Source organism: Aplysia californica, unplaced genomic scaffold, assembly GCF_000002075.1.
Source record: "Aplysia californica isolate F4 #8 unplaced genomic scaffold, AplCal3.0 scaffold00084, whole genome shotgun sequence".
NCBI lineage: Eukaryota > Metazoa > Mollusca > Gastropoda > Aplysiida > Aplysiidae > Aplysia > Aplysia californica.
Window position 1 is genome coordinate 15,485 of NW_004797354.1, and position 26,869 is coordinate 42,353.

The following is a 26,869-nucleotide window of genomic DNA, read 5'->3' on the forward strand; positions in this document are numbered from 1 at the left end:
TTCCCGAGTCTTATCTTTCAGGTCCATCTGTTTGACACAGATGGCGTGCCACCGCTTGTCACAAAGCATGCACTGGGTGCGCACTACTTGTTCTGCGGAGGTGGCTCCACACCTAGCCCAGTCGACCGCAATGTCCCCACAATCGTCGGAGCTGTCGTCATACACCAGCTCTTCTCCTGAGTTGGAGGAATCTTCGTCGTCCTTCTTCTGTGAGGCCACAACCAAAGCATTCATCTTCTTCTGCTGAATTCTCCTTTTCTTCTCCTCCTCTTTCTCCTTCTTTGCCTGCACCCTTTGTTTTTTCTTCTCTTTTTGGCGTTCCTTTTGTCTTCAGCTTGTGCTAGCCGTTCCATCTTTCTCTGCTCCCTTTGCTTTTTTCTCTCTTCCTTCTGCTATTGTTGTTCTTCTTCCGCCTTCCTCTTCTTCGTGAGTATCATCTCTTTATAGTCATTTTTCCACTGGTGGACGGTGGCACAGGTGGCTGGGGCCTTCTAACGGCCTTGTTCTTTGAACGTGTCGGTAATGTGAGCGCCTTGTCGATAGTCATCTCCCCAAAGGGGGTCTGAGGTTCCAAGGCTCTTGCTGATGGCTGGTGGAGCAGAGGAGCCAGTTGTTCAATATTGTCCATCAGACTGGACCACATGTTGTAGTCGGGGTCGATCTTGTGGTCGTATCCATTGTCATACATCTTGAGGTACAGGTCCACTTTCTCCTCCCCAAGCTAACCCTGTGAAGGTGCAGCTGGGTTCAGCTCGTCACTTGTGAGGACATCGTAAGGGTTGTAGGGAAACAGCCGTGACTTGGTGAATCCCCTCAGGGCTGTTTTTAGCCGAGCTGCTGTTGTCCAGGCCTTCAATTCAGGACACCAGAAAACGTCCCCCAGTGCAACAGATTCCATGGTGTCCGTCACAAACTTCCTTATCCCCTCTTGCCACGCTGGCGTAATAATGGCCTCGAAGAACGCCTGGTCCAGAGGCTGTGTCAGGTGGCTGGTGTGGGCCTTGATGCAATAGAATATTACCCCGTTTTCGCTGCAGAAGTCTGACACGCGAAACCCCGCCTTACCAGAAGCCATGTCAGCACTGCGCACCTACCCCCATCCATCCCCTCAGAGAGGTTGGCCGGCTCCGTGCTTTGCTTACCACTGATGCTACACGTACAACACACTACTTTGTGTGTAGTACAGGTGTACACATCTTCATAAAATGCATTGACAGCCTTACAACTGCAGGTCGATGCTCTGTTAGAATACATAATCAGCGAGCCTGAAAATAGTTTGCCTCTGTGTACGAGCAGAAAACAACCTGAGCGATCAGCCAAAAATCTGGAGCCACAGGAAAGGGTGCTGTCTCAGACTGTCTGATGTTGATAAACGCGGGAACGCTCTAACATGTCTTAATTGGTTCTTACCACAGGGTTGTAGCGCTGACCCCCCTGTCGCACAACCCCGTCGCTATTCTACCCCCCCCCCCCAAAAAAAAATCATTTTGCAGTTAATGGACTCCCTCTCAGTGACTTTAATGAGGCAGCTAAAGTAAAGAGGATGGTCTATTTCAATACTTGATTTAAGGGTCAAAGTCTGATCAATTAAATCGTCCCAGAAACCTCACAAAATGAAATTCTTGCCATACAAAAATGTCTTGTTCTAGTTGAAAAAATAAGGGGGGGGGGGATTTGGTAAAGTTGAAGACAATAATTATCATGGGGAAAAAATGGGCCAAAACCCATCAGAATTCAAAAAGGACTTCTCATTGTCTGGTCTCACTGGACTCACAATAGGCTGTTGAGTAGCCGTACCTCCCAACTTTTTGTTCTCTATCTTCCCTAAACACACACACACACACACACACACACACACACACACACACACACACACACACACATACACACACGCACACACACACACACACACACACACACACACACACACACACAAAGACACTCACAAACAACACACACAAACAACACACACACACACACACACACACACTCACTCACACATACACACAAACAACTGTATTTTTGGCTCATCGTCTGATCTGCAGCAGCATCAAGTTTCTAGTGTAAGTGTAAGTTCCAAATGAGATCTACGGTTCTTCTGAATGCTGAAACATGTCACTGTCCGGTACCAGGTTGTGTTTAAAACATTATAACAAATTCTTTTCTTTGCTATTTGCCTTTATGCCATGTTTCTCTCAACACATTATTATTTGTGCTTTTAATTTCCACAGCGTATGCATCATCCTGACTATGACAATAATCTCAAGTTCTTCTTACCGCGTACTGTTGTCCTGAACAGATTGAAAGCATCAGATGCAGTGAGTGTAATATAATATAAACTAGTCAACAAAAATTAAGGAACATTTGAGAAAAGGTGTATAACTTCGAAAGCAAACATCAACACGCAATGAAATTTGGTACACATTTTAATCAACATGTGTATAGCAAGTACCAAAAAGGAAAATAAAGTTATTTCATTTTAACTTGCTTGAAAAGTTAATTGAGTTTGGTAGGGGTTAAAATCCCAAATCCCAAAAATTGTTAAGCGGTTTCGAAGTTATTTTAACTTCTGACTGCAACAAAAACCAAACAGTTCAGATGATTTCAATAATGAGTATGCCCCCCACGAGTGTACTGGCACTCAGTACACCGGCTCCTCATCGAGTTCATGAGGTTGGTGAACACTCTCTCTGAGGCATCCCCTGCCACTCTGCCTACAGCATCTGAAACAGTTGCTGCGCGTCTCCTGGAGGGGTGTGGTTGTCTCTGACTCGACGTTGCAGCTCATCCCAGAGGTTTTCTATGGGATTCAAGACCTGACTGCAGGCCGGCCAGTCCATTCGGTTGATGCCAGCCTGCTGCATGAAGTTTTGGACAAGCAACGCTCTATGAGGTCGGGCGTTGTCATCCTGGTACACTGCATGTGGCCCCATCTGCTGCAGAGTAGGTAGTGCTAATGGGCAGAGTATCTCATCTCGGTAACGTATTGCAGTGAGATTCCCTAGCATTTGGTACAGAGGTGTTCTGTAGTTCAAACTGAAAGCACCCCATACCATCACGGAACCACCTCCAAAAGGCATCACTTCTCTGGCGGTTCCGCTCTCCGGGTCACTTCCAAACCCTGATACGGCCGTCATTGTGATGCAAAGAGAACCGGGACTCGTCGCTAAAGAGAAAGTTTGCCCACTGTTGACGTGTCCATCTTACTTGGCGTCGCCAAAAGGCAAGATGAGCAGCCCTGTGTGCTGGTGTGAGACGTTGGCGGACTGCTGGTCGACGTGCATTAAGTCCAAACTCATGAAGACGTCTTCGTACTGTCTGACAACTAATGTTAACACGAGTTGCCGCTCTCAGCCGTGTCCGGATGCGATTTGCAGGAGCGGATCTCGACTGCCGAGCCTGTCTATGAATGAATCGGTCTTCCCTTGCATTAGTGGCTCTTGGTCGACCTGATCTGGGTCGCTCTTGGGCACTACCGGTGGCGTTGGCACGCTGAATCAGTCGTGAAATGACAGAAACGGACACTCGAAGACGTGTAGCAACTTGTCGGAGTGAAACACCATCTTGTACTTAAGCAATGGCTCGTCCTCTGTTTACATCAGACAATTTCTGTCGAGGAGGCATGTTTATGCTTAGCCCTACAGCAGCAGAATGGTGTATCCACAGTGAAAATGAGCGAGTGCAAGTCACTCACGAGACATGAATCTTGCAATTGAAAACTGATTTTTGAGCGTTCATAATTTTTCCTGACGGTAAGAGCTAGAGAATAAAAATCGATAATTGGAAAACATTGGACCTTTTTGCCCCCTCCCCAGCTCATCGCACAGGAGTCACGTGCACTTCAAACCCTTGTGTGTACAATCCCATTAGTCATAGAGTAACATTTCACCAATGCCTAGTTTTTCGAGTAAAAGTAAAACCTCGAAAGAATGCATACAAATATATCACTGTTTTTACAGTACGTTCCTTAACTTTTGTTGACTAGTTTATATAGGCCTATATATATATTTATTTATTTATATCATGTGTGTGTGTGTGTGTGTATGAGTTTTATGAGGATTCCGTAGCATCCATTCATTTTAGTTTAAGAAAAAGAAATTCATTTTTTTCTATAAATGGATTATAATAATAATAATTTTAAAATATAGCATTTGTATAGACAGCGCATATCCCCGCCACAAAGTTTGCTATTATTTTAATATGAATATAACATTGAAATGAGAATCAAATGAGAAGTTTTTGTTATATTCTCTTACATTAAGTATGAGCTCTGAAATATGGGTCCAATTTGTAGTATTGGTGATTGGGAAACCTTCAACAACTAGTCAAACAGTCATACCTTCCAAGACAAAGCTGGGAGGAAAAAAATTATGTCTCAGAAATGTTACGCCTTTGGCAGGGAATTAAAGGGAGGGGGGGGGGGTTCCTGAGGCCGGCCCGTATGTGGTGGATCAAGGTCACCTATCCTGTTGGCAGGCAGTGGCAAAAAGTTCACACCTTCGAAGTGCCATCCTAGCCTCTCTTATAATGGTATTGAAAAATTGGTATTCCAATGTAAAGCGCATTGAGTTACTTTTTTTTGGAAATGCGCTATATAAATGTTATATATTATTATTATTATTATTATTATTATTATTATTATTATTATTATTATTATTTTGTCAGTCTTACATTATTGCCATCTCATCTCATAGGACTAGGATCAATGTTTGACCAATGGAAAAACAGAAACAATTGAACTTCTCCTTTCTTTTCACCCCTAGACCTACTCATCAATCTAATAACAGGGTTCCCGCGGCCTCCTTGAATTCAAGGATTCCTTGAAAACTCCTTGAATTTGCGTTCAAGGAAAAATCTCCTTGAAAACTCCTTGAATTTTGCCAGATCGGACAGGAACACGTGTACAGAGTGACCTCCAGGTCCCGGGAATCCCGGGGGCACCTGGAATTACCCAAGAATTATTTTTTTTTAAATCGCCGAGACCTGGAATGCAACGGGAATTTGAAGAAATCTGTAAGTTGCCCCGTGAAAGACCCGAAAAAATACATAAACGTTCTCGAATATTTGAAAACCAAATCCGATAACGTCCTTGAGTCCATTTTTGCGGGTGGCGGTTGTGATATAATATAATTCATTCGGCTTTTCCCGACGCGCACAGGCGGTTATGGCGGCAACAAGTGGAAGTGTTATATGTGATACCGAAGCTCGATCGGGAAAATCAAGATATACTTTCGCTTTCGTTACCACCAAGAAATTTGCCGGTACGGCCTATAGTAGACTGATAGCGCCACATTTGTAACACCATGCAGGTTCTGCATTACAAACGCTGTGTCTCAATGAAAATAATTCGTTTGTCCTGTGCTGTCACTTGTGAAAAAAACAGAAAGAAAAAGAAAGCTTCTTGTCGGGCTCGCTGTCGTGACCGGTCATTGAACCTGTGCGTTTTCGTCACATCGTGAGTATCGCCTATCGGCGATGGTTGAGGTCACCAAAGTTCATGCAAAGTCTGAGCGCTGCGAAGTACAGGACTCGGGAATGGGAGGATTATTGATTTTTTTAAAAGACACACGCGGGGGAGGGGGGGGGTTGAAGGCAACACCGGATGACAAAAACTGAACTTGGAAGCAGATTTTACTTTTCAGAATTTTGATTACTACTATCTAGAGCTCTCTGCACAGCGCGCGTTGGTGCAGGCCTTGTGTGGAATCGGGATCTGGCATACTCAAACCTTGTAAGCCGTATTTTTTGTAACTAAAGGGTTCCCGTTTCATTGATTGTATATATTCTATATTTAAGCTTTTTGTTCAAGATTTGCAGATTTTCAGTGTCACTGCATCTTGCCCTCCCGCAGTTCTTACACCTCTCACACTGAATAGGTCTACTTGAGCCATTCATGTTATTACTCTACTTTGAGTTAGAGCAGTAATGTTTGTCTTTCACGTTTATTATATAAACCTTAACACCCTAAACTGGTTCTTGACACTGGATATTCTGGTTCTAGGCCTTTTTTCAGGCTCAAAGCAAGATTCATTTTAATATAGTTAATACAGGCGAATGATGAGGGGAAAATATAAATAAGTAAGAACAGACTGAAAAACCCAAGTCACAGTATCCCAGTGCCACACTGACGGCATGTTGTTGACTGGATATAATGTACCACATGCGTGCGTGCCACGTGTGTGTGTATATATATATATATATATTATATAATATATAAATGGGGCATGCACTGTCATTGTTATGTAACATGCCCTTGGAGAATGGATGAGCGCCCCCTGCCTTGAAAATTGAGAAACCGGGTTGGCAGTCACCCTGGGAACAGTTTTTGTAGGAAAATCGAAACTATGATATATGGTTCCTTTCGGACAAGTGTAGGCCTATCAAAAATAAGCTTTCGTCATGAATTTTGTGACAAAATCTCCTTGAATTTTAAAAATTTCTCCTTGAAACCTCCTTGAATTTGATGAGAAGTTCATGGCAGGAACCCTGTAATAAGTACAATCAACCAATGCTATAAGGGAATATGAAAAGCTATGGGAGTAAACCCTAGACAAATCTGGAGGGAGGGCCCCTAAGGCAGTCAACAGGGAGGAATGATCCTAACTATCTTCTGGCAGCCTCTGCAACTCTACTGGTTCCAAATGTATTGACCTCTTCGCTCCTTTGGACTAAATCAGCAAAGTCGAGAGGGGGTTCGTGCAAATTGGGCAAGGCATATTCTCCATACAGTGAGGCACAGGCATTTAGCTTAGTCAAGATTTCAATACATGAGGCCATTCTTCAACTCTCCGAAATGTCAGAACTTGATTCAACACCAACAGAAGAAGAACTCTCTTCTGCAATCGATGAACTCACTTGCGAAAAAACAGCAGGAAATGACAACATACCTGCTGAAGTGCTGAAAGAGAACAAAGAGACCCTCCTCCCATATCTCTACAAGGTACTAACGACTTGTTGGATGAAAGCAGAAGTTCCACATGACATGAGAGATTCCATAATCACCGCACTCTACAAAAACAAAGGGGACAAAGGAGATTGCAACAACTACAAAGGTATCTCACTGCTAAGCATCACTGGAAAAGCTTTCGCTCGGATCATCCTGAAGCGACTTCAGATACTAGCAGAAAGAGTCCTACCAGAAAGCCAATGCAGTTTCAAACCGCTCAACAATGGACATGATCTTTTCTATTCGTCAGCTATAAGAAAATACAGGGAGCAACAACTGCCATTACATACTGCGTTTGTCGATCTGACAAAGGTTTTTGAAACAGTCAGTAGATCAGGATTGTACATGGTGCTTGGAAAAATTGGCTGTTCCCCAATACTGTTACAGCCCATCATCTCATTCCCCGAAGATAGGAAGGCCACCATTCAGTTTGACGGTTCAACATCAAACAGCTTCAACATCGATACCGTAGTAAAGCAAGGTTGTGTCTTTGCACCAACCCTTTTTAGCACTTATTTTGCTGTCTTACTCCAACACGCATTCAAAGAGTCACCTGGGGATGTCTTCCTCCACTGGAGAACTGATGGGTCGCTCTTCAATCTTGCTCGACTCACAGCCAAGACCAAGATCAACAAAACAACAGTACGAGACCTTCTCTGTGCTGATGATGCTGCTCTTGTTGCTCACAGTGAATCAACCCTACAAACAATGATGGACCGCCTATCAACAGCATGCAAGGTCTTTAGCTTGATCATCGGTGTTAAGAAAACAGTCAGAGCAGAGCCATATATGGCTGAATCACAAGGAACTTGAGACAGTGGACAAGTTCTGTTACCTGGGGTATACCATCAGCTCTACTACATCACTTGATTATGCTATCAATGCCAGGATAGGGAAAGCAGCAACAACTTTTGTAATGCTGACAAGACGAGCGTGGGAAAACAAAAGATTAACCATCAAAACAAAGATAAAAATTTACGAAGCATGTGTCCTCAGTACACTCCTTTATGGATTTAAAACATGGACCTTGTACAGCAGGCAAGAAAAGCGCCTCGACATTTTCCATCTCAGATGCTGCTGCAAGATCTTACGCATTTCGTGGCCTGACAAGGTTACAAGTGTTGGCACGGGCAAAACTCCGGAGCATGACAACTATCCTGTGTTTTAAAAGATTGAGATGGCCGGGCCATGTGAAGAGAATGGATGACTACCGATTCCGAAGCGACTTCTCTATGGAGAACTTGCCTAGGGAAAGAGACCAAGAGGAAGACCAAAATTGAGGTACAAAGACACTTACCTGCAAAAACAGCTTATCTAAGCTTGGAGTAGATGTTACTATCTGGGAAGAAATAGCTGAGGACAGGAAAACATGGAGGAAAAATGATAAAGCAGCATTAGAAACAGCCAGCCTGAGGAGCGCCAACGACGAAAGGAAAACAACGGAAATACAGAGCTTCGTTCCACGTCACTGACATGCAAACACTGTGACAGAATCCTTGCTTCAAACATGGAAGAATTAGCCTTGAAAGAAGCTGCATGAAGACAACCTTGAGACCATCTTAAGCTAAACTGAGCGTCTGCAAAGACGAAAAAAGCCATACACATTCACACACACACCTCATCTGCATGTAACAATGGTTTGAAGACATTGTTTTCCTGGCTGGCCGTATACTCAGGGCAGCAGGGAGTTGGGAAATAAATTTCACACGTCTAGCAACACAGGAACAGCATTTCAGCAGTCTCCTGAACCGACAACCACCAAGTAACCCGCCAAATATGCTGTCTGCAAGAAATGAGTTCCCAAACTGTTGTGAAGGTCCTTCAAAACAAGAGATTCCGGATGCCATTAAGAGCCTGAACAAAGGAAAAGCGACCAGTCCTGATCACCTGAGGCCCTAAAGACCGATGCCAATGTGACGGCCGACCTCTTTCTCCCATTGTTTTCCAGGATCTGGAATGAGAGCAAGTTCCCAAAGGATTGGAAAGAAGGAATCCCTGTGAAGCTTCCAAAAAGGGGGATCTCAGCAACTGCAGCAACTACAGAGGGATCACTGTTCTCTCAGTAAACTAGGCAAGGTCTTCATCAGAATCATTCTGGAGAGAATTAAGACTGCAATGGATCCAAGACTTTGGGATGAACAAGCCTCGGAAGGGGTCCCCCCCCCCCCCAACAATTATTTGTTTTTCCTTTTACCAGTTTAGGCCTGCTTAAAGTTAAATAGTGGCTTTTCTTGGTGTGAATCTCATTTTTTTTATTTTAGGCTCAGAAAGGCCAAATTCAATTTGTCATCACATCTTTGATAGTAGTAAGCATTTTCCCGGGAGCCATCAATCCTCACGATACAATTACCAATCCTGTACTCTACTTAAATGTTCCACCATTTATGCATTCGATTGTTGAATGCCAAAACCAGAGCACCCCTTCACTTTTTAAAAATATTTTATTAATCTTTATTTTGGCAGCCGTTATTTTCACGACCGAGCCTCACAGAGGGACAATGGTCGAGTGCGCGCAAATAGACCTACAACTAACTGCTGATGGTTAGATTCTCTCTCTTATTTCTCTCTCTCTCTCTCTCTCTCTCTCTCTCTCTCTCTCTCTCTCTCTCTCTCTCTCTCTCTCTCTCTCTCTTTAATTTAATTTTTTGACGCTCAGTGGGCATAGATGATGCGGCAAGAACAGAATTTCGAGATGTAGACTACGGGTTTTGCAAGGGAAAGTTGGCGGAAGCACTCTCGGCGCCCATGGCTAATCCGATAGTTTTGACACCTTATCGGAATGGCGGTTGAACAGTTCCAAAATCGGTAGCTACTTTGTAGATACTAGATCTAGATCTACCCCCAAAAAATGTGCGGTAAGAGCCGGTATGTTTTTGACATGTCACGAAAAAGGACACACACACATACACACGCGCACACACACACACACACACACACACACACACACACACACACACACACACACACACACACACTTTTTTCCATGACATGTCGTGAAAATAACGCCTGCCAAAAATCTATTACTTTAAAAACTTGTGGGATCGCTAGAATTTATCTTGTTTTTTGTTTGGGTTTTTTTTGTGGTGTTAATTTAGTTGTCACAACAATGTTACTGGTCCTGATGTGCGTGGCAACAATTAAATGTCATGTGGGACATACTTATTTAGACCATACTGTTCCAAACATGGACTTGTTTCAATTTGAAATGATGGTCACGTATTTTTTTACCCTCTTTCACTTTCATTGCTTTTTCAAGTATACAACCTCAGTTCTCAGACTGTACTGCTTCAGCTCTTTAAAGTAAGCTTCCTTTTGCTGTCTTTAAAGGCAGTCTAATTACTCTAATAAAGACCAACATACACTACATATCATACCTAAAATGTGTGTTAACCCCAATTAAAAGGTAAATAGTATTGTAACATATCACTTCTATATAATATGTATATATATTGTGTGTGCTTTCAATGGTATCCGGGTATCTATGTCAGAATGACTGGGATTTACAATTTGATTTTGCAGACCCACTAAAATCAGCTCACCTTTTGACCTTGGATCCTGATCATAATGAGAGAAGTTATCTACTTTCAATTGTGTATTTTTGTACCCCTATTTTACTTCCACAAAAACTGAATGTACAGGAAATGAAAATTATTAGAATTCCAATTTCTTTCACAGCTTGGCTTTAATATCCGTGGTGGTAAAGAGCACAACTTTGGATTATATGTATCAAAGGTAAGCGAATATATATACATACATATATGGCCTATATAAGCTAAATCCCCCTCCCTAACCTTATTTAGGCCACATATGGTTTGCTTGTTATTTTGGTAAATCATCCCCACATACATGTATTTGACCGAATCTAGTGAACTGCCATCTGGCAACATGGAATATCTTTGTATTTTGAGGATTTGACATGACAGATTCGAATGGCATGGTTATGCCGATAGGCAAGTCCTAACATATCTATATTAGATCATGTACCTATACGGCAGTTTGTTTGTTTGTTTTTTAAGTATATTTCTAGATTCGCGAGATCGAGATTCTACTGATCTTTTATGCAGTGGGGGGGATTATTCGAAATCGAGGAGTGATTCTGATTAAAAAGTGGACAAAAGGTAGGAGTAGTGTGTGTATGCGGGGGGGGGGGGGGGGGGGGGTGTATTTGTGTGAGTGTGTGTGTGTGTGGTGCTGAGATTTGTGTGTGTGTGTGTGGTGCTGAGAAAGAAAGAGATAGAGAGTAATAGTGTGTGTGTGCAATATGTGTAAGTGCGTGAATGATATATATGTGTGTGCACAAGTGTCTATCTGAGTTGTACTGTCCAAATGGTCATCAATTTGTGGGGAATTATACATAGAAGGCGGCCCACAACTACAAAACACCTCTTTACAAAGTCACAGAAATATTGTTGGTACAGGGTGATTTAAAATATCACCCACAAGGATAACCGGACAAAATGGGCAATATGTTTACTGCTAATGGTCATATTAAGACAAATCCTACATCATTCCTTTTTGTTTGTCTTAACTGCTCATAATTATTACAGAGTAAGCCAACTAGGTAGTAATTTCCTAATTTTATGGGCATTCTTATTTAAAACTTGTTTTTAGCGCTTTTCTCAATGTAAAACGAAGTACATAAAAAAAAACCAATGACCATAGGTCAGCTCCTTCCTTCTTTTTGAAAGTATTGTGGTCTCTGACCACAAAGCCATCAACATCAAACTCTGAAGACACTCTGCCTCCATCCATAGGAGCAAAGTCAAATGGACCTTCAAGAAGGCTGACTGGTCACTGTTCACTGCCCTCATGGAAACAGAGACTTTTGCAAATGACATGCCTAACATGACGGATGCCACAAAATTTATCACATGCCTAACTGAAGCCATTTTATCCCAAAGGGCGCTCGTAAACTTCCTAAACCCTTCTGGAATGAAGAGGCGGACTAGCTGATAGAAGAAAGAGTTCAATTAAGGAAAAAAGCCATTGCAACCAAAACTCGAGTAGAAATTGAAAACTACCAGGAGGCGTCTAAAAGAACTACATCCCTCCTCAACGAGATGAAGCATGACTGCTGGCGCAACTTTACTTCAGAGATGTCCCTTAAGACTGACCCTCAACAAGTCTTCCGGGTCATAAATGCCATCTCAGGCAAGAAAACCCCCTCCACCGGCAGCGCACTCACAGTAAACAATAAAACCCTAAAAGGAGATAGAAGCAATGCTGAAGCCTTTTGCTGTGAACACGCCTCTGTCAGCCGCCTAAAACTCGACAAGGCAAACAAGCGCCGGCACTACCTGCTTATTGAAAAGCTTAAACTCCTTCCTATTGACCAGAACACGGGCTATGATTCTCTTCTCACCGTGGCTGAACTGACAGTATGTATAGAGGAAAGCTGAAAAAGGGCAAATCTCCCTGGCTTGATGGCATAACCAATGAGATGATCAAGCTCCTTGGACCCATTGCAACCTCTGCCCTGCTCCGTCTTTTCAACCTTTCCTCGGAAATGGCCATTGTCTCAAACAGCTGGCGACGTGCCAAAATCATACCGATACCCAAGAAGAATAAGCCTGCAGACAAGATTGGGTCCTACCGCCCCATCAGTCTCACCAGCTGCCTTGCTAAGCTGATGGAGACCCTCGTCAAGACGCACCTGATGTATTTCTAGAGAGCAACAATTTGCTGAGCAAAAATCAATCGGGCTTTCGCAAGCTAAGGTTTACTGAAGACCAAGTCCTGTACCAAACGCAAAGCATCTGGAGGAACAGACAACGGAGAATGGTGCTGTTAACACACAAGAGCAGATTCTACGTTAATCCGTCAAACGGGCGCATCCACTAACGTGCTATCCTGATGCCATTTACCTGGAGATAGACCCTTGGGGAGGGTCAAGCATTATGATTTGGGAACTTATCGCTCTAAATCAAGGAACTGGACCCAGGTTCTTCCAGAAAGTGGGTCAGCGCTACATTGACCATGCTCATCAGCCTCATGTGGTGCCCTTTTTCTAAAGTTTCTTTTTCCAGCAAGAAAGCGCGAGACCTCATGTCATACTGCCCATGTATCACAATGGGGCAGATCAACATCAATATTTTGCCTCATCCAGCTCATTCACCTGACTTAAATGACAATCATTCCCCTTTAGACGCTATCCAGAGACAGCTCAACTAGCTGCAACCACCACCACTTACAACTCAATTGGCTTCAGCCATCGACCAGGTGTGGGTACAGATCCCAGGTCGACAAATAAACACTGGTGAACTCTTTGGGTCAAAGGTGCAGAGCAGTTACTTCAGCCAACGAAGGTCACACATGGAACTGACTTTCTGTCCCACGGTCAAGGTCATAGACATAACGTAGTAATGAGTACACTACACTAAAACAGCCACCTATTGACACTCTCATGGCTGTGTAAATTGGACGAATTAAAATTTCATGTATACATGCAAACCCCTGTTGAGTTTAGTGTGTTTTATTCATGCTTTACTTATTTGCGTTTCTTTTTCCTCTGAGTATTTATAATCTTCTCAGAATAGTTCGCCATGAATGTAGATTGCATTTTATGTATTGATGGGGATGTAAGACATGAAATTCACATTCTATTACCTTCTACTCTAGGAAACATGGCTTCTCAAGCTTTCTATGAAGCTGTCAAACTGTATGATCTGTTATCATCTGTTTTGGACTACAAGGTCGTGAACCAAAAATTGCAATTTTTGCATTATTCAATTGAATCTCACAGAATGAATTCTTTATAAGGTTCGACTATGTTTTATTCCCGTTTTAATTGTTTTGTTATTGTTCAATATCATCCGTGTAATGTGCTCTTTTGCTGTCACCACATCCTCAGGTAATGCGGGAAAGTGCAGCTGCAAACCTTGGTATAAAGGAAGGTGACCAGATCTTGCAGGTTAATGGTATTGATTTCAACACTTTGGATCATGCAGAGGTAAGATGATGTTGCTATTGCTGTACTCTATGTGTTTGTAGGTGTCTTCCATCTGCTGGAGTGAATGTCATGTCCACGCAGGTTTTCTGTTTTGGAGATAGTGGACCTTAGCTCACTGAATATAAAGTCAGGCTGAGCCTCTCCCGGGGATTTTCTGAGATCCCTTAGCTATTGTTTTGGTTTTAGTGTTCTGTTCTGTCCTTAATCTTGTGTTGTTATGTTGAGAAGTGTGTTATTAATATATGTCAGCTTTCTGCCTGCTAGAGGTCTTGGTTCACCTTGATGTGAAGTGTGATGGATATAAAAATGTGTTGTCAGAGCTTCCTATTCCATCCACAGTACACCATGAAAATTTCCTACTCCATGTCGATCCACACACATTAAGATAGAAATGGCAGGGGCACTTAAACCATCCAACATGGTTGGAGAAGGTGAAGGGGTAGTAGATTTAGTGGTGATGCATGTGTGCGTCCCATTGTTCATTACGACTTTTGTCAAGAAACTAGTTCCCCAGTCTTCCCCTCACATGTCAAGGGGTTGATATGTGTCTCAGAGGAAGGAGTTTCACTGAAGATAAAGGTTTCAGTAAAGATCGGGAGATTGCAGATCGCCAAGTTTATGTTCTGATAAAATTTGTGGGATCTGACCAGGGGTACAGAACATTGCCCATTGCTCACTCCGTCTCACTAGCAGGGCTGCCCATCATTATGAATTTGGCAGTATCATTACTATTTCTATTACATTTTAAGAAAAATATGTCCATAATAACCCTGGTTCCGATTTATAAAAGAACTCAGCTACCGTAATACCCTGCCTAACTTCCCAGTGAATAAAGAAAGAAATTCTGCCAGACCTGGACTGTCTATGCCACTACGCCACATGCAGCTATCACACTTGAACATCCTCTTTGCTTTGAGCCTGTGTAGTTGTTGCTCAGCGCCACTTTTTAGAAGTGCCAAAGCCAGTGGTAAGGCAAACACAAAGTTGATGAGGTGTTTAAAAATTCCTGCCCTTTTGTGTTGTAGGCCAGTGATAGAATTTTTTTTAAAAACGAATCTTTCTTTGTCTCTTGGTTGAAGCAAATTGCAGACAACAGCTTATGACGAATATCTACAAAAACGACAGGCCAATTTCATTGGACACACAATGCGGAAAGAAGCATCTAATAGGAGAATATTGTAAGAACAGGCAAGTTTGATGGAAAGAGAGGCAGAGGCAGACAGAGGGAAAAGAAACCGGACAAATTGACAACATGGCTGGGAACAGCAAGAACGACGGTCACCATCGTTGCAACGCAAGACAGAGTGAAATGGAGGTCCATGATCGGCCATGCCTGTCGGCGAGGCACCAAATGATGATGCTGATCATTGTTTGAATCTTGAAATAATAAACTACTGTGGGTGCATGGTATGGTGTGTTGTGGTGCACAATCCAGATCAAATATTTGTGGCATATTCTGTAGTTCCGAAGGTTTCTTTTATTTTTGCAAGCAATAATTTTCCTTTTTTTTTTCTTTACTTGACAATGACAAGCCCAGGGAGACCTCTTTTTTTCATCAAGCCTTTGTTTACTTTACATTTATACCTGACTACAACCCTGTCCTTGACACCCCAGGGAAGAAGACTATTCTTAATAACCATATTACAAATTATAAAACCCCACTGCACTAGTCTGTACTTTGTATACCATACAGATGTTTCAGTTCAGCTAGTCTCCAGTCCGTGGAAGACACATTAGAGTAAACAGATGAACAATAAACTTTATAATGGCATGTCCAAACTGGGTCCACAAAAACCTTCGGGCCTCTCCAGAAGAGATGAAGTCATTTTTACTCGATTGCGTATCTGACACACCTCCCTGACACATAAATACCTCCAGTTGGGAGATGAGAAACCATTCTGGGTCGATGCAATACAGATTTCGCCATTAAACACATGTTACGCTAGCTGCGTGATTCAACCGCCTAGTGACAAAAATTTTCAAAAATCACTTTTTGATCCCTTTATGTAGTGCAGCCTTTGATACATCTTATGTTAAAATCCCGAGCTTGAAAGATTACTGCAAAGAGTTTCAATCCTTCAGTAAATCAATCGCCTATATCACTCTAGTCCCCAATTTCCACGTGATTGAAGTGCCCAAGTGCCAGTTTTGCAGCCCAGTAGCTAATGGGCAGTTGAATTACACAGATTCAGTGGCTTGTTGGGGTGTTCACCTGTCGTGTTGGTGGCGTGACCCTCACGACTGTGGCCTTTGTCAAAACGGACAGGACGGTAACATTAAAACAAAATGCTGCATTTGCTAACTTCGACTCAGATCGAACTCTATGGATAGCCAGAAGATTTTGTCAAGGCAGCTTGCGTAATTTCTCCAGGTTTAGTAGTGTAGTTGAGAAAGGGCAAGATGGCGTCAAAGAATATGTTAATGCTAACTTGACCAAGTTGGTAAATTGTGGCAAAAGCTATTGACGAATGAATTTTTTAAAAGTATATGCGCTCTATTTCATATTCAGTACAACTATTGGAAAATGTCTTTATTGCGACTTTTTGCATTTCTCAATTTACTTTAATTGTGCCCCCTTGATGTGTCTGTCATTTACTCTTTCTGATTAGCTAATCAGTGCCGGGTAGATGATACTTGATTTGTCACTAGAAAAAAAAGCTATACGTAAACATATTCGCCCTGAAAATTCTCTCTTCAACGAACCTTCCACTTCAACTCTCCGGCTCTACACCTCAATTTGAAACAAATTTCATACGCTCTACCTGTATGTAAAACAATGAATTTGCATACAACTGCTCTCACACTACAGTGGTTATTCATGACTGTTACAAAGACGGTTTACATTACTTGGAGATGGGAGCTCCATGATTGTCAACTTACGAGAGAGCAGAAGAGGACAAGAAATTTAGTGATAAGTAATTCTTTGACTAACTTGACGAAATTGCTTTCCCATTACTGCAGACAGAATACAGGCAAAATCTATCTTGACCAACACGTTCAAAGCCTCAGAGGCCCTTATAGAGAGAGTGACTTTAGAGAGATTAAAAAAGAACAACCTGTTGTTGTATGTTTGTCGGAAGGAACAATGTGAAGTATGCAGGGTAGGAGAAAGAATCTAACAATGAGTAACAAAAAGCTTGCACAAAACGCTGTTGATGGGATCAGATTGTGTCGAGCGTGCATGGACTTGGAAGCGGATTTGTTAGAATGGCGTTGAACGCTTCTCCCGCACTATATCATAGTAGGACCAAATTAGCTGTCAATATTTTTTACAATTTGGCATGAAGGAGAAGGACTATTGATTAAGAATGAATTTTCTTCTTGTGTCGGTAACTTCCTGGAGAAGCGTACTGACCCTAAATATGCCATGTTCATATACAGAGATGGCTGTACTTATCAGCACCACAACGCTATCTTGTCAAATGCGATCAGCGACATTTGTACCAGATAGAACAAACTGTTCAACACAAATACCTTGAAAAAGGAACAAGCGCAAATGGAAGTGGACAGCACACACAGCGAAATCGAAAGGGCCCTGAAAAATGGTTTGGTCTATGTGCTCATGGATAATCTTGAACGTTTGTAAGAAAGCAAGACTATATCCCCCTCCACCCTTTGATGTTCAATTTCTGGACCATTCAGACCTGGTGGAAACAGATACGACCCCGTTGTCACAAACTTTCGTTGCCTTTTATACACGCTGAACAAAAACATCCAGTACAAATTGAACGTTATAATGAATGGTCTTTTTTACCAACACCATGGGTCCAAAACGGTCCTGCCCCAAAAGACCCAACCAAATAACTGAAATAATTACTCTTAACTTTATAACTACTCTTAAAACTATTATGATTTGCTTTTGTTGATTTCTCAAACGCCCAAGCGACCAATGGCATGGCGCCCGTCGAGTGGTGTTGATTAACATGGTTCAAAGGCCTAGACGCCATCATGCTGTCACTTACGCGGTTGAATCTCGCAGATTTGGTAGGTCTAACCCTCCTGTCCAGTAACTTATTTAAGAAAGCTTTTTAAAAAGGGAGTGTATACAGACCCGGTAACCGGGAACAAAGTCACAAAGCATACAGACCCGGTAAGGGAACTCTTTTGTGATTTCGGGGAGTTTTTAAAAAAAATTATAGTTACAGTTACAGGCCATTGTCCTACATCATCTGAATTTCTGATTCATAAAGAAATAAAACAGTTTTTTTCTTCTTCTGAAAAATTTGTTTCTTGGCACTTAGGTGGTTAAATCACACGGCTAGTGATAGCAGAATGTCTAGACTTTGGAAAGCCGGAAGAAAGTATTTTAATTGTGCAAAATTACAAGATCTGTTCTCCATAGTTTATCCCAACAGAATCTCGTTTTTATAGAGGCCTTTACAATAAATTAATTGTAAATACGATTATTTTAATATTATGTAAATTGTCTTTTTTAGATTGAGATTTCTACCATGAATTTTTAACATTTTAATATGATCATTGACCGAAATCAAGCCATGCTGTGAATGCAGCTGGCTTGTGTTTTACATGCTCATATTCATATATATATGACCTTGTGCAGTTGCGAGCGCCGTCAAACTTTTACCAAACTACTAAACTAGTTCAGCTAGTGGAAGTGTATTGGACATGTTTAAAAAATCAGGGAATTCTTGATGTAGGAGATGATGCCGTCTCTGCTATACCGATTTTTGTATTTCTCTCTGATCGATGTGAAACCTCCTTGTTCTAGGTTGGGAATCTTCCTTTTTGGCTCTATTAGTTTTGACTCCTTGATCGTGCAAATATTAAATTTGTGCTCCCCTAGTCGTACGCCAAGCCCGATGACTTTCATAAGTAAGCCATCTGCTTTCCACTGAAGGATTCTTAGTGATTCTTTTCGCTGCACTTCTTGAAGTCTTCGGCAGGCCATTGAGTTTCTCTTCATCCAACCTCTTGTGAAGTCGTCAGATTGGTTTTTGCTTCACAGTCATCAGTTCCAGGTGTTGTAGCTCTCAACGGGGATGTTTGGTAGAGGTAGAGTGAGTCTCGAACACGATTTGTGGAAAGAATGACTGTACTCGGTGTCATCATCATCATTGGTCTGTACTGAATGATACAAAAATATTGACCATAGTCCATGTAACCCACGGGGTCAGTAGTGATGCTGATGATGAAACACGCCTGGTCAACTGAGAGGTCCAGGAACAGGAACAGTTCCTTGCTGATTTTGCTCAGGGACTGCAAGCCACCATATGCAGATGACCAGGACCAGTATGCTTCACCAGTTGGAGTGACCTGGATTCAGCATCCACAGTATTGTCGACAGTCACATTGTCCTCAGAACAAATGAGGGTATTCTGTTACCCTCTGATGGTGTGATCTGACAGACCGCTGTACTTACAGGTACAGTTATTCCAAGTAACAATTGTATCAAAAACATTCACCATCTTTGCCTTTCTGCATGAAATCTTGCCCGTCACCCGATCTACTTTATTTGAGAAGTGCAGCAAGATCTTCATCAGCTGATTTAATCCCTGATGTCAGTGTTCTTTTTGTGCTTAACATCAATGATTTGGAAGAAGTGGTGTGTAGTGTTGAGCAGTAAAATGGGTTTGTCTTTGGCTGATTGCTTTTGCGGAAATGGAGTTAATTGTGTTTTTGTTGCGCCAATCAGTGACCCAAAAGAGAGTGCTTCTTGTCAGAGCTACTGTCTCCAATAAGTAGCATGTGAGGCTGTCCTGTCTTCTGTTATCCTCCCCCAAGTGCCATCTCCTATTTTCTGTGGCTTGGCACCTCTGGGACTAGTCCTGGTCTTCTTCTTTTCGCATGTTACTATTGTTGTAGTTGGTCTTGTGACTCATTTGTTTTCACAGTCCCCCTTGTGCCATGGTCCAGAGCCCATATTAATGCATAGCAGGGGTGGACGACTGTAAGCGGTCAACTGAAAGGGCTGTCTTCCACCATACAATCTTTATGAATCCAAAGGGCAACGTTTTGAAAAAAACAAGAGAATTCTCATTTCAATTTTTCTTCCTATATTTTGTAGCTCCTGTTATTGATAGAAAAAACCCCCCAAACAAATCCACATCTGAATTCAAAAATAAATTTATGACCAATTTTATTGCTGGATTCTGTTAAGTTGGCTGAATAACGATATTGGTGACAGCCTGAGCAGAGCATTTTACATATTTTTTCACTATTTTCACTTTTTCTTCCAACAGGCTGTCAAGGTACTGAAGTTCAATACAACAGTGAAGATGGTTGTTCGATACTTTCCTTATGGTAAGAATTATGAAATTGAAATGCCATTTCACTTTGTCCTTGGGAATATGGTTTGCTTGGAATCAATATATCGTAACGAAGCTGAAGCTTTTGGCCTTTGTGGTATCTGTGGCCAAGTGGTTAGGCTCTCGGATTCGCAACCATAAGGTCATGGATTCAAATCCCGTCAGGGATCCAACGTTGTGCCCTTGGGAAAAACACTTTACACGAATTTTCCTCACTTCACCCAGGTGGGAATGAATACCCAGCTATAGACAGTGAAAGATTTTGTCAGTTTCTTAGTGCTTGAGTGCTTAATCAGCTGCATACACTGTATGCTTCCCGGGAAGCTGAGAATGTTTTTGAGGGTTACATGGTCTGCTGGGGTAATAATATTGTGTAGAATGCATAGGGCTTGCTGTAGAGCGAGGTTATGGGCTATACAAATGTTACTTATTTATTTATTTTATTTTATTTTGGGTGTTTAAAAAAAAAAAAGTATATACAACACCTTGAGTTTTCTTATACTGTATTTCATAAATTGATTGGTGTAAATAGCAACATCAAATGAACTCTGTGTGGTGTTATAAGCCAACTCTTATCGGCCAACAACTTCACCGTCTATAGTGAAGAAAAGTCTAAACCTTGAAAAGAATCCTTAATAGACACTCTGTTATACAGTTAATCCACCTTGACAACTTTACACAGGTTAAGTTAACTTTACTTTTATTTACATCTATAAAGTTTAAAGTATGTTCTAATAAGATTGGTTCATATTGTATTTTGCAATCTTATTTACAATCATGCGATCAGATATTTTTTACATGTCTCCTCATAGAATCCCGCCGTTTACGATCCCAGTTCGAATTAAGATCCCGCTGGTTCAAGAAAACAGAATTTTTATTACAAAAGGCAGCCGTAAGATCCCGCTCTGAAGGTGTACATTCTGCTAAGATCCCGCATTTCACATCATAATTTATGGAACAAAAACCCGGGTGGGCACAGTTGACAGTATGAACTCGCTGACATGTTTGTTATCTCCAATGTGACACTCCCATCTGAGCTCAGCGCCTAAACTTGCATCACATGCTGTGTGGGTAGGGCCAACAAGTTCGCTCCAGTTGGGATCATGGAACTGTGAACTCCTATACTCCCGAATTTGCGAGACAGACTGATTTTTAATTGGTGTGGTCACAACGTAATGGTGCATAATGATAAACTTGGGGGAACTGGGTCAGACATGGAAATCTATAAATTTTGGACAGGAATAAAGGGGAGGGGCTACTGGATAAGGGTAGATCTTGAGACTCACGATAGGATAATAAGTGAAAATGGCATGCCTTATGCCATGGTGACTGGTCATCAAGGTTGACCATTCTTTGCTCGCCATATGTCATAAACCCATACAGGGGTCACACTAGTTCATTATAGAGTGATGGGAGACCATTTTAACGGTTATGGGCCTGAACATGGGTCACCGTAGATTCTTCCCTAGGTGCATCGGCTAGAATCCCAATCACCAGGATCTTAGGTGGAGACTACTATAATTGGTATAAAAAATAGCACATAGTAGAAGCCATTACCCTTTGCCAACTTCGTCTACAATCTGAAATAGTATCCCATGTTAAACTTTCACTATTTTTATATTGTTCAAATCATGCTTTCCCAGCCAATTAGATGATGATTTATGTTTCCTGCTTGAGTCAGACTCAAGTATGAGTATAGCTCTATTCAGAAAAAGTGGCTATTTCATAGCATAATGGTTTTTTTGTCTAAAAAGTCTAAAAAATGGAGATGAGTAAATGCTACAAGAGACTAGACAAAAAACACCCAAACAGAAAGATCATTGAACAGGGATGACCAAAGAAACAAGTCCATGGAAGATCACTCAACACAGCCTCCGAACTTGTAGAAAAAGACCTCCTTCCATGTAACAGAGAAATGCTGAAACCCTTAAGCTTTAAGACCTCCCCCAAACACTAACATCAAGAACGCCAACATCAAAACTTCTCTCATAAAGGAGACAGTGAAAAAGGAATGTGACCCAGTAGAACTGAAGACCACAGCTGTCAAAACAATTGACTCCTACTCTAGTGATTCAATCCATATTTACACTGATGGGTCAGCCTTCAAGGGAACTATCAAGGCAGGCTTTGGGGTAAGAATAGAACATCCTGACAAGACGTGGGAATAACTATTTGATGCCTGTGGTACTTTTTGTACAAATGTAAGGCAACATGGTGGAATCAGGCTCTCGTCAATATTTGGGGGAGCTTTGAGATCCACTCCCAACTACAGCTTGTGAAATCCATACGAACCTAGAACCCTTGGACTTGCGGAGAGAGGCAGCATTTGTGGAGATGAGTGGGCGCTACAAAAGACTAGAGAAAAAATACCCAAACAGGAAAATAATTGAACAGAGACGACCAAAGAAACGGATTCATGGAAGATCAATACTTGACGCAGCCACTGAACTAACAGAAAAACACCATCTTCCTTGTAACAGAGAAATGCTGAAACCCTTAAGACCAGAACTCCCCCCAAACACTAACATCGAGAATGCCAACATCAAAACTTCCCTCATAAAAGAGACAGTGAAAAAGGAATGTGACCCAGTAGAACTGAAGACAAGAGCTCTGAAGACAATTGACTCTTACCCTAGTGATTCTATTCATATTTACACCGACTGGTCAACCTTCAAGGGAACTGTAAACGCAGGCTTTGGGGTAAGAATTGAACATCCTGACAAAATATGTGAAGAGCTATTTGATGCATGTGGTACTTCTTGTACAAATTACAAGGCTAAGGCCATCGCCATTGAAGCAGCAATCCTTCAACTGACCAACATTTTCATAAAACATCCAAACAAAATCAAGAACACTATTATCTTCACAGACGGAAAGTCAGTACTCCAAGCTTTGGAAAACATGAATTTCGAAAGCCCAGCCTGCCTATCCATGGCTCAAACAATCAACACCTTCATACAGACCTATGCCGTCGACCCGACACTACAGTGGATACCTGGCCACAGCAACATCTCAGGAAACGACAGAGCAGACACCCTTGCCAAGAAGGGAGCATCACAAACACAACTTCACAACCCAGTATCACAACAGACAGCCAAGAACATCATCAAATGCAACACCAGGGAACAGTGGCTGAATGGATGGGCAATGGGCAAAACTGGAAGAACACTATTTGCACACATGACAGCCCCCAACTCTAAAGAGTCAATAAATTCCCTGAGTAGAAGAGAACAAGTTACGATCTTTCGCCTGGGAACACAACACATACTCACTAAATTCCTACCTTAATAGGATCCGCAAGGACACCCCACCCGACTGCCCGTTGTGCGACTGCCAGGATGAAACAGTACCACACCACCTCTTTAACTGCCCAGCACTTTGCGACCTGCGTAGCACCTACCTACCTGCCTCCCCAGACTTCGGAAATACTCTATACGGCGACAAAGCACAGCTGATTAAAACCTGTAAATTCTTTGCCATATCGACACACCGAAGGGCTAGAACCCAAATGGAAAAGTAAAGTGAAGTAAAAGTAAAGTCAATTTTTGGGCATGTAGAGTATCTTCTTAAAGCTTGTTCACTTGTCTTTATTTGGAAGAAGAGAAAAAACCCATTTGTCTTGAATGCAAGTCGAGATATTTGGGAAAGAAGGAGGTAGAGGTCACCTGTTTTCAGAAGTGAAATTAGTGAGAAAATGGCCGCCAAAGATTAGTTATTTCCTTGGCTTAAGAGTCCGTGTTTACTGAAAATTTACATTTTTTGTGCCTTTAATCAACGTTTTTCAGAAAAATTCACACTGAAATGAGTTCTTTAATGGGCATGAAAGGTGTTGAGCTAAAAAAAAACAAAAATTTGATAAAAATTCATAAACCTGCGGAAAAATGGAATTTTCTTCACTTTGATTATTTTGACGAGAGTCTGATTCCACCTCGCTGCCTCACAAATTATGAAGCAGAAGCCATCGCCATTGAAGCAGCAATCCTCCACCGGATCAACATTTTCATATATCCAGACAAAATCAAGGACACAGTAATCTTTACAAATGGTAAATCAGTAGGCCTTACTCCAAGCTTTGGAAAATATGAATTTCGAAAGCCCAGCTTACTTATCTGTTGCTCTAACTCTAACAATTAACAACTTCATGCAGACCTATGCCGTTGATTTGACTTTACAGTGGATACCTGGCCACAGCAACATTCCAGGAAATGGCATAGCAAACACCCCTGCCAAGAACGGAGCATCACAAACTCAACCTCAAAGCCCGGTATCACAACAGACAGTCAAGAACATCATCAAATGCAATAGCAGGGAATAGTGGTTGAATGGATGGGCTTTTGAGCAAAAGTGGATGAGCTGTATTTGCACACATGACTGCTCCCAACTCAAAAGATGCTCTACATTAGAAGAGAACAAGTCACTCTCTTTCGCCGGCGAACACAACACTTCCCACTGAATTCTTACCTCAATAGGATCCGCAAGGATAACCCACCTGACTACTAGGGGCAGGCACGAGATGAGCCGAGTACTCGTTTCTCGCGAGAAATGCCCTTCCCGTCGCTTCCCCGGGCACTAAACTACTGCCCGGTACCGAGAAGTGATACTGCTCGTTGGCTTGACATAACGAGTAACAGTAAACGAGAGTGAGAGGTGAGAAATGACATGCAGATAGTGCCACCCATCACCGTGCCGTCCTGTGTGTGAAACTGAAAGGGAGGGGAGAGGGTGGCGAGACAAGGCGAGTGGGGAGTTGATCAGGGTCTAGGCCTAGATCTCCCTACCTTCCTTCACCGCCTGCGCCTGCACAAGAGGGCTAGCCCAGTTTAGATACCCGCCACGGCGGGCCTTCTCGCTGAGCGAGTTCCCGTACTGCGGGGCGAGAAGAGAAATTGGTCACGAGACGAGAAGCATTTTTCGGTACCGGTACTGGTACCGGTCCTGGCGAGAAGTAGGTCAGCTTCTCGGTCTTCTCGCTCGGGAAGGAAAAAGCGCTTCCCGCCCATCTCTACTGACTACCTGTTGTGTGACTGCCAGGATGAAACAGTATCACAGCATTTCTTTACTTGCCTTGCACTTACCTACCTGCATAGCACCTACCTACCTGCCTCCCTAGGTATCGGAAATATTTTATTTAGTGACAAAACACAGCTGATAGACATCTGTAAATTATTTGTCATATTGACAGACCGAAGGGCTAGAACCCAGATGGCCACTGGACGCTGGATTGGAAAAGTAAAGTTAATAGTAATAGTAAAGTCTAAAAGATCTCCAAAGGGAGCAAACCAATATTTGAGCAATACTCATCTGAACGAAATTCAAAATGAAACACACTGGTCAAGAAAAACCATGAGCTCGCCATTTCGTTCTCTGATACTCCTGAATACATGTAATTGATTGTCAAGATGTTTTGAGGTTTCCTACCAGTTTCTTTGACAATGTGTCCCAGAAAGGGTGGTAAGTGGGCGCCACTAGTAGGTCTTGCTTTTTCTCTTTCCTTCTGTTGTTTCTCTCTTGCTTCTTGTCTGCACTGTATGACTGCTATTGTTTCGATGTGCTTCTCTTTACTTAAACTTCGCCCCCACTTGGCTTTTCATGGTTAGACTTTTGTCAAGTTTGACTCCTAGGTATGTTGGTTGTTCTTCTTTGGGGAGATTTTCATTTCCTATCTTCAGTGGAGATTTTATTTGGCTGCTTTATGGCTCTTTGTAAAAATGGTGTATACTGTTTTTGGGGGGATTGTAAATAGACCAACTACTCCGTCTGCAGGAGGTGGAACCCCTCAAATGACGAAATGTCGCACATGTACTTCTACCCTCCGGGATCCAGCATGCACTTGTTTTAGTATTATTTTCTTTTCCCTTTATTAAAAATGCATGCAAATCACTATTTTTTAGTTCAACTCATTAGTTGCATGTTGTTTTTTTTCTCCTTTAGGATATCAAAGAACGTATGATCGAAACAGGCCTGATATGAGTGTTCCAGGCATCTCGCCAACTTCATCTTCATTGAGTCACAGGTGATCTGAGTTAACAAGTTCCTGATGAAATGCACTCTGAATGCCTTCAAGGATTTTGCAGGTCTTTTTTCATAAGCGAATGAAACACAGATTTGCAAAAAAAATTGATTTGTGCTCACCGAAATCACCTTTCAACTTTACATCATTGCCTGGTACGGATGTGATCTGACTAGGAGGATAGCTTTCTGTTGTCAGTTCCACAATAGATGGAAATATTGACCTATCCTAAGGCCCTGTCCTACAACTACTAGAACAAATACAGTACAACCTCTCTCTATAACGACGTCGTCGGGAACCGAAAAAAAAATGTTGTTATGGAGAGTTGTTGTTATAGAGAGGCAACCAAAAATATTAGGTTACTAATGATATATAAGGAAAAAATCGGGACCTGGGCCCTATGTCACTATACGGAGGATGTCGTTAAATCGAAGGCCGTTATAGAGAGGCTGCACTGTAGTTTGACTGGCATTGTGAGGTAACACTAGATTATGAACTTGTACGTATAATATATTATATATATATTATATATATATATATATATATATATATATATATATATATATATATATATATTATATATATATATATATATATATGTCAAATCTGTGTAAGACGGGAGCCAGAAAAAAAATTCCGTCTTAGACAGGGGAATTTAGGGGGAGATGGAGGTTGGGGGGGGGGGGGTTTCAAAGGCC

General features: G+C 42.0%; 1 protein-coding gene across 1 annotated transcript; it reads left to right on the top strand.

Moving 5' to 3' along the window:
• The first annotated feature begins 2,204 nt into the window (after positions 1-2,204).
• Positions 2,205-26,555, top strand: LOC101846204 (PDZ domain-containing protein 11). Its single transcript, XM_005094528.3, has 5 exons — positions 2,205-2,318; positions 10,622-10,678; positions 13,797-13,895; positions 20,096-20,156; positions 26,093-26,555. The coding sequence occupies exons 1-5, from the start codon at positions 2,235-2,237 to the stop codon at positions 26,176-26,178; spliced, it is 387 nt and encodes a 128-aa protein (XP_005094585.2). The 5' UTR covers positions 2,205-2,234; the 3' UTR covers positions 26,179-26,555.
• The last annotated feature ends 314 nt before the right edge of the window (positions 26,556-26,869 follow it).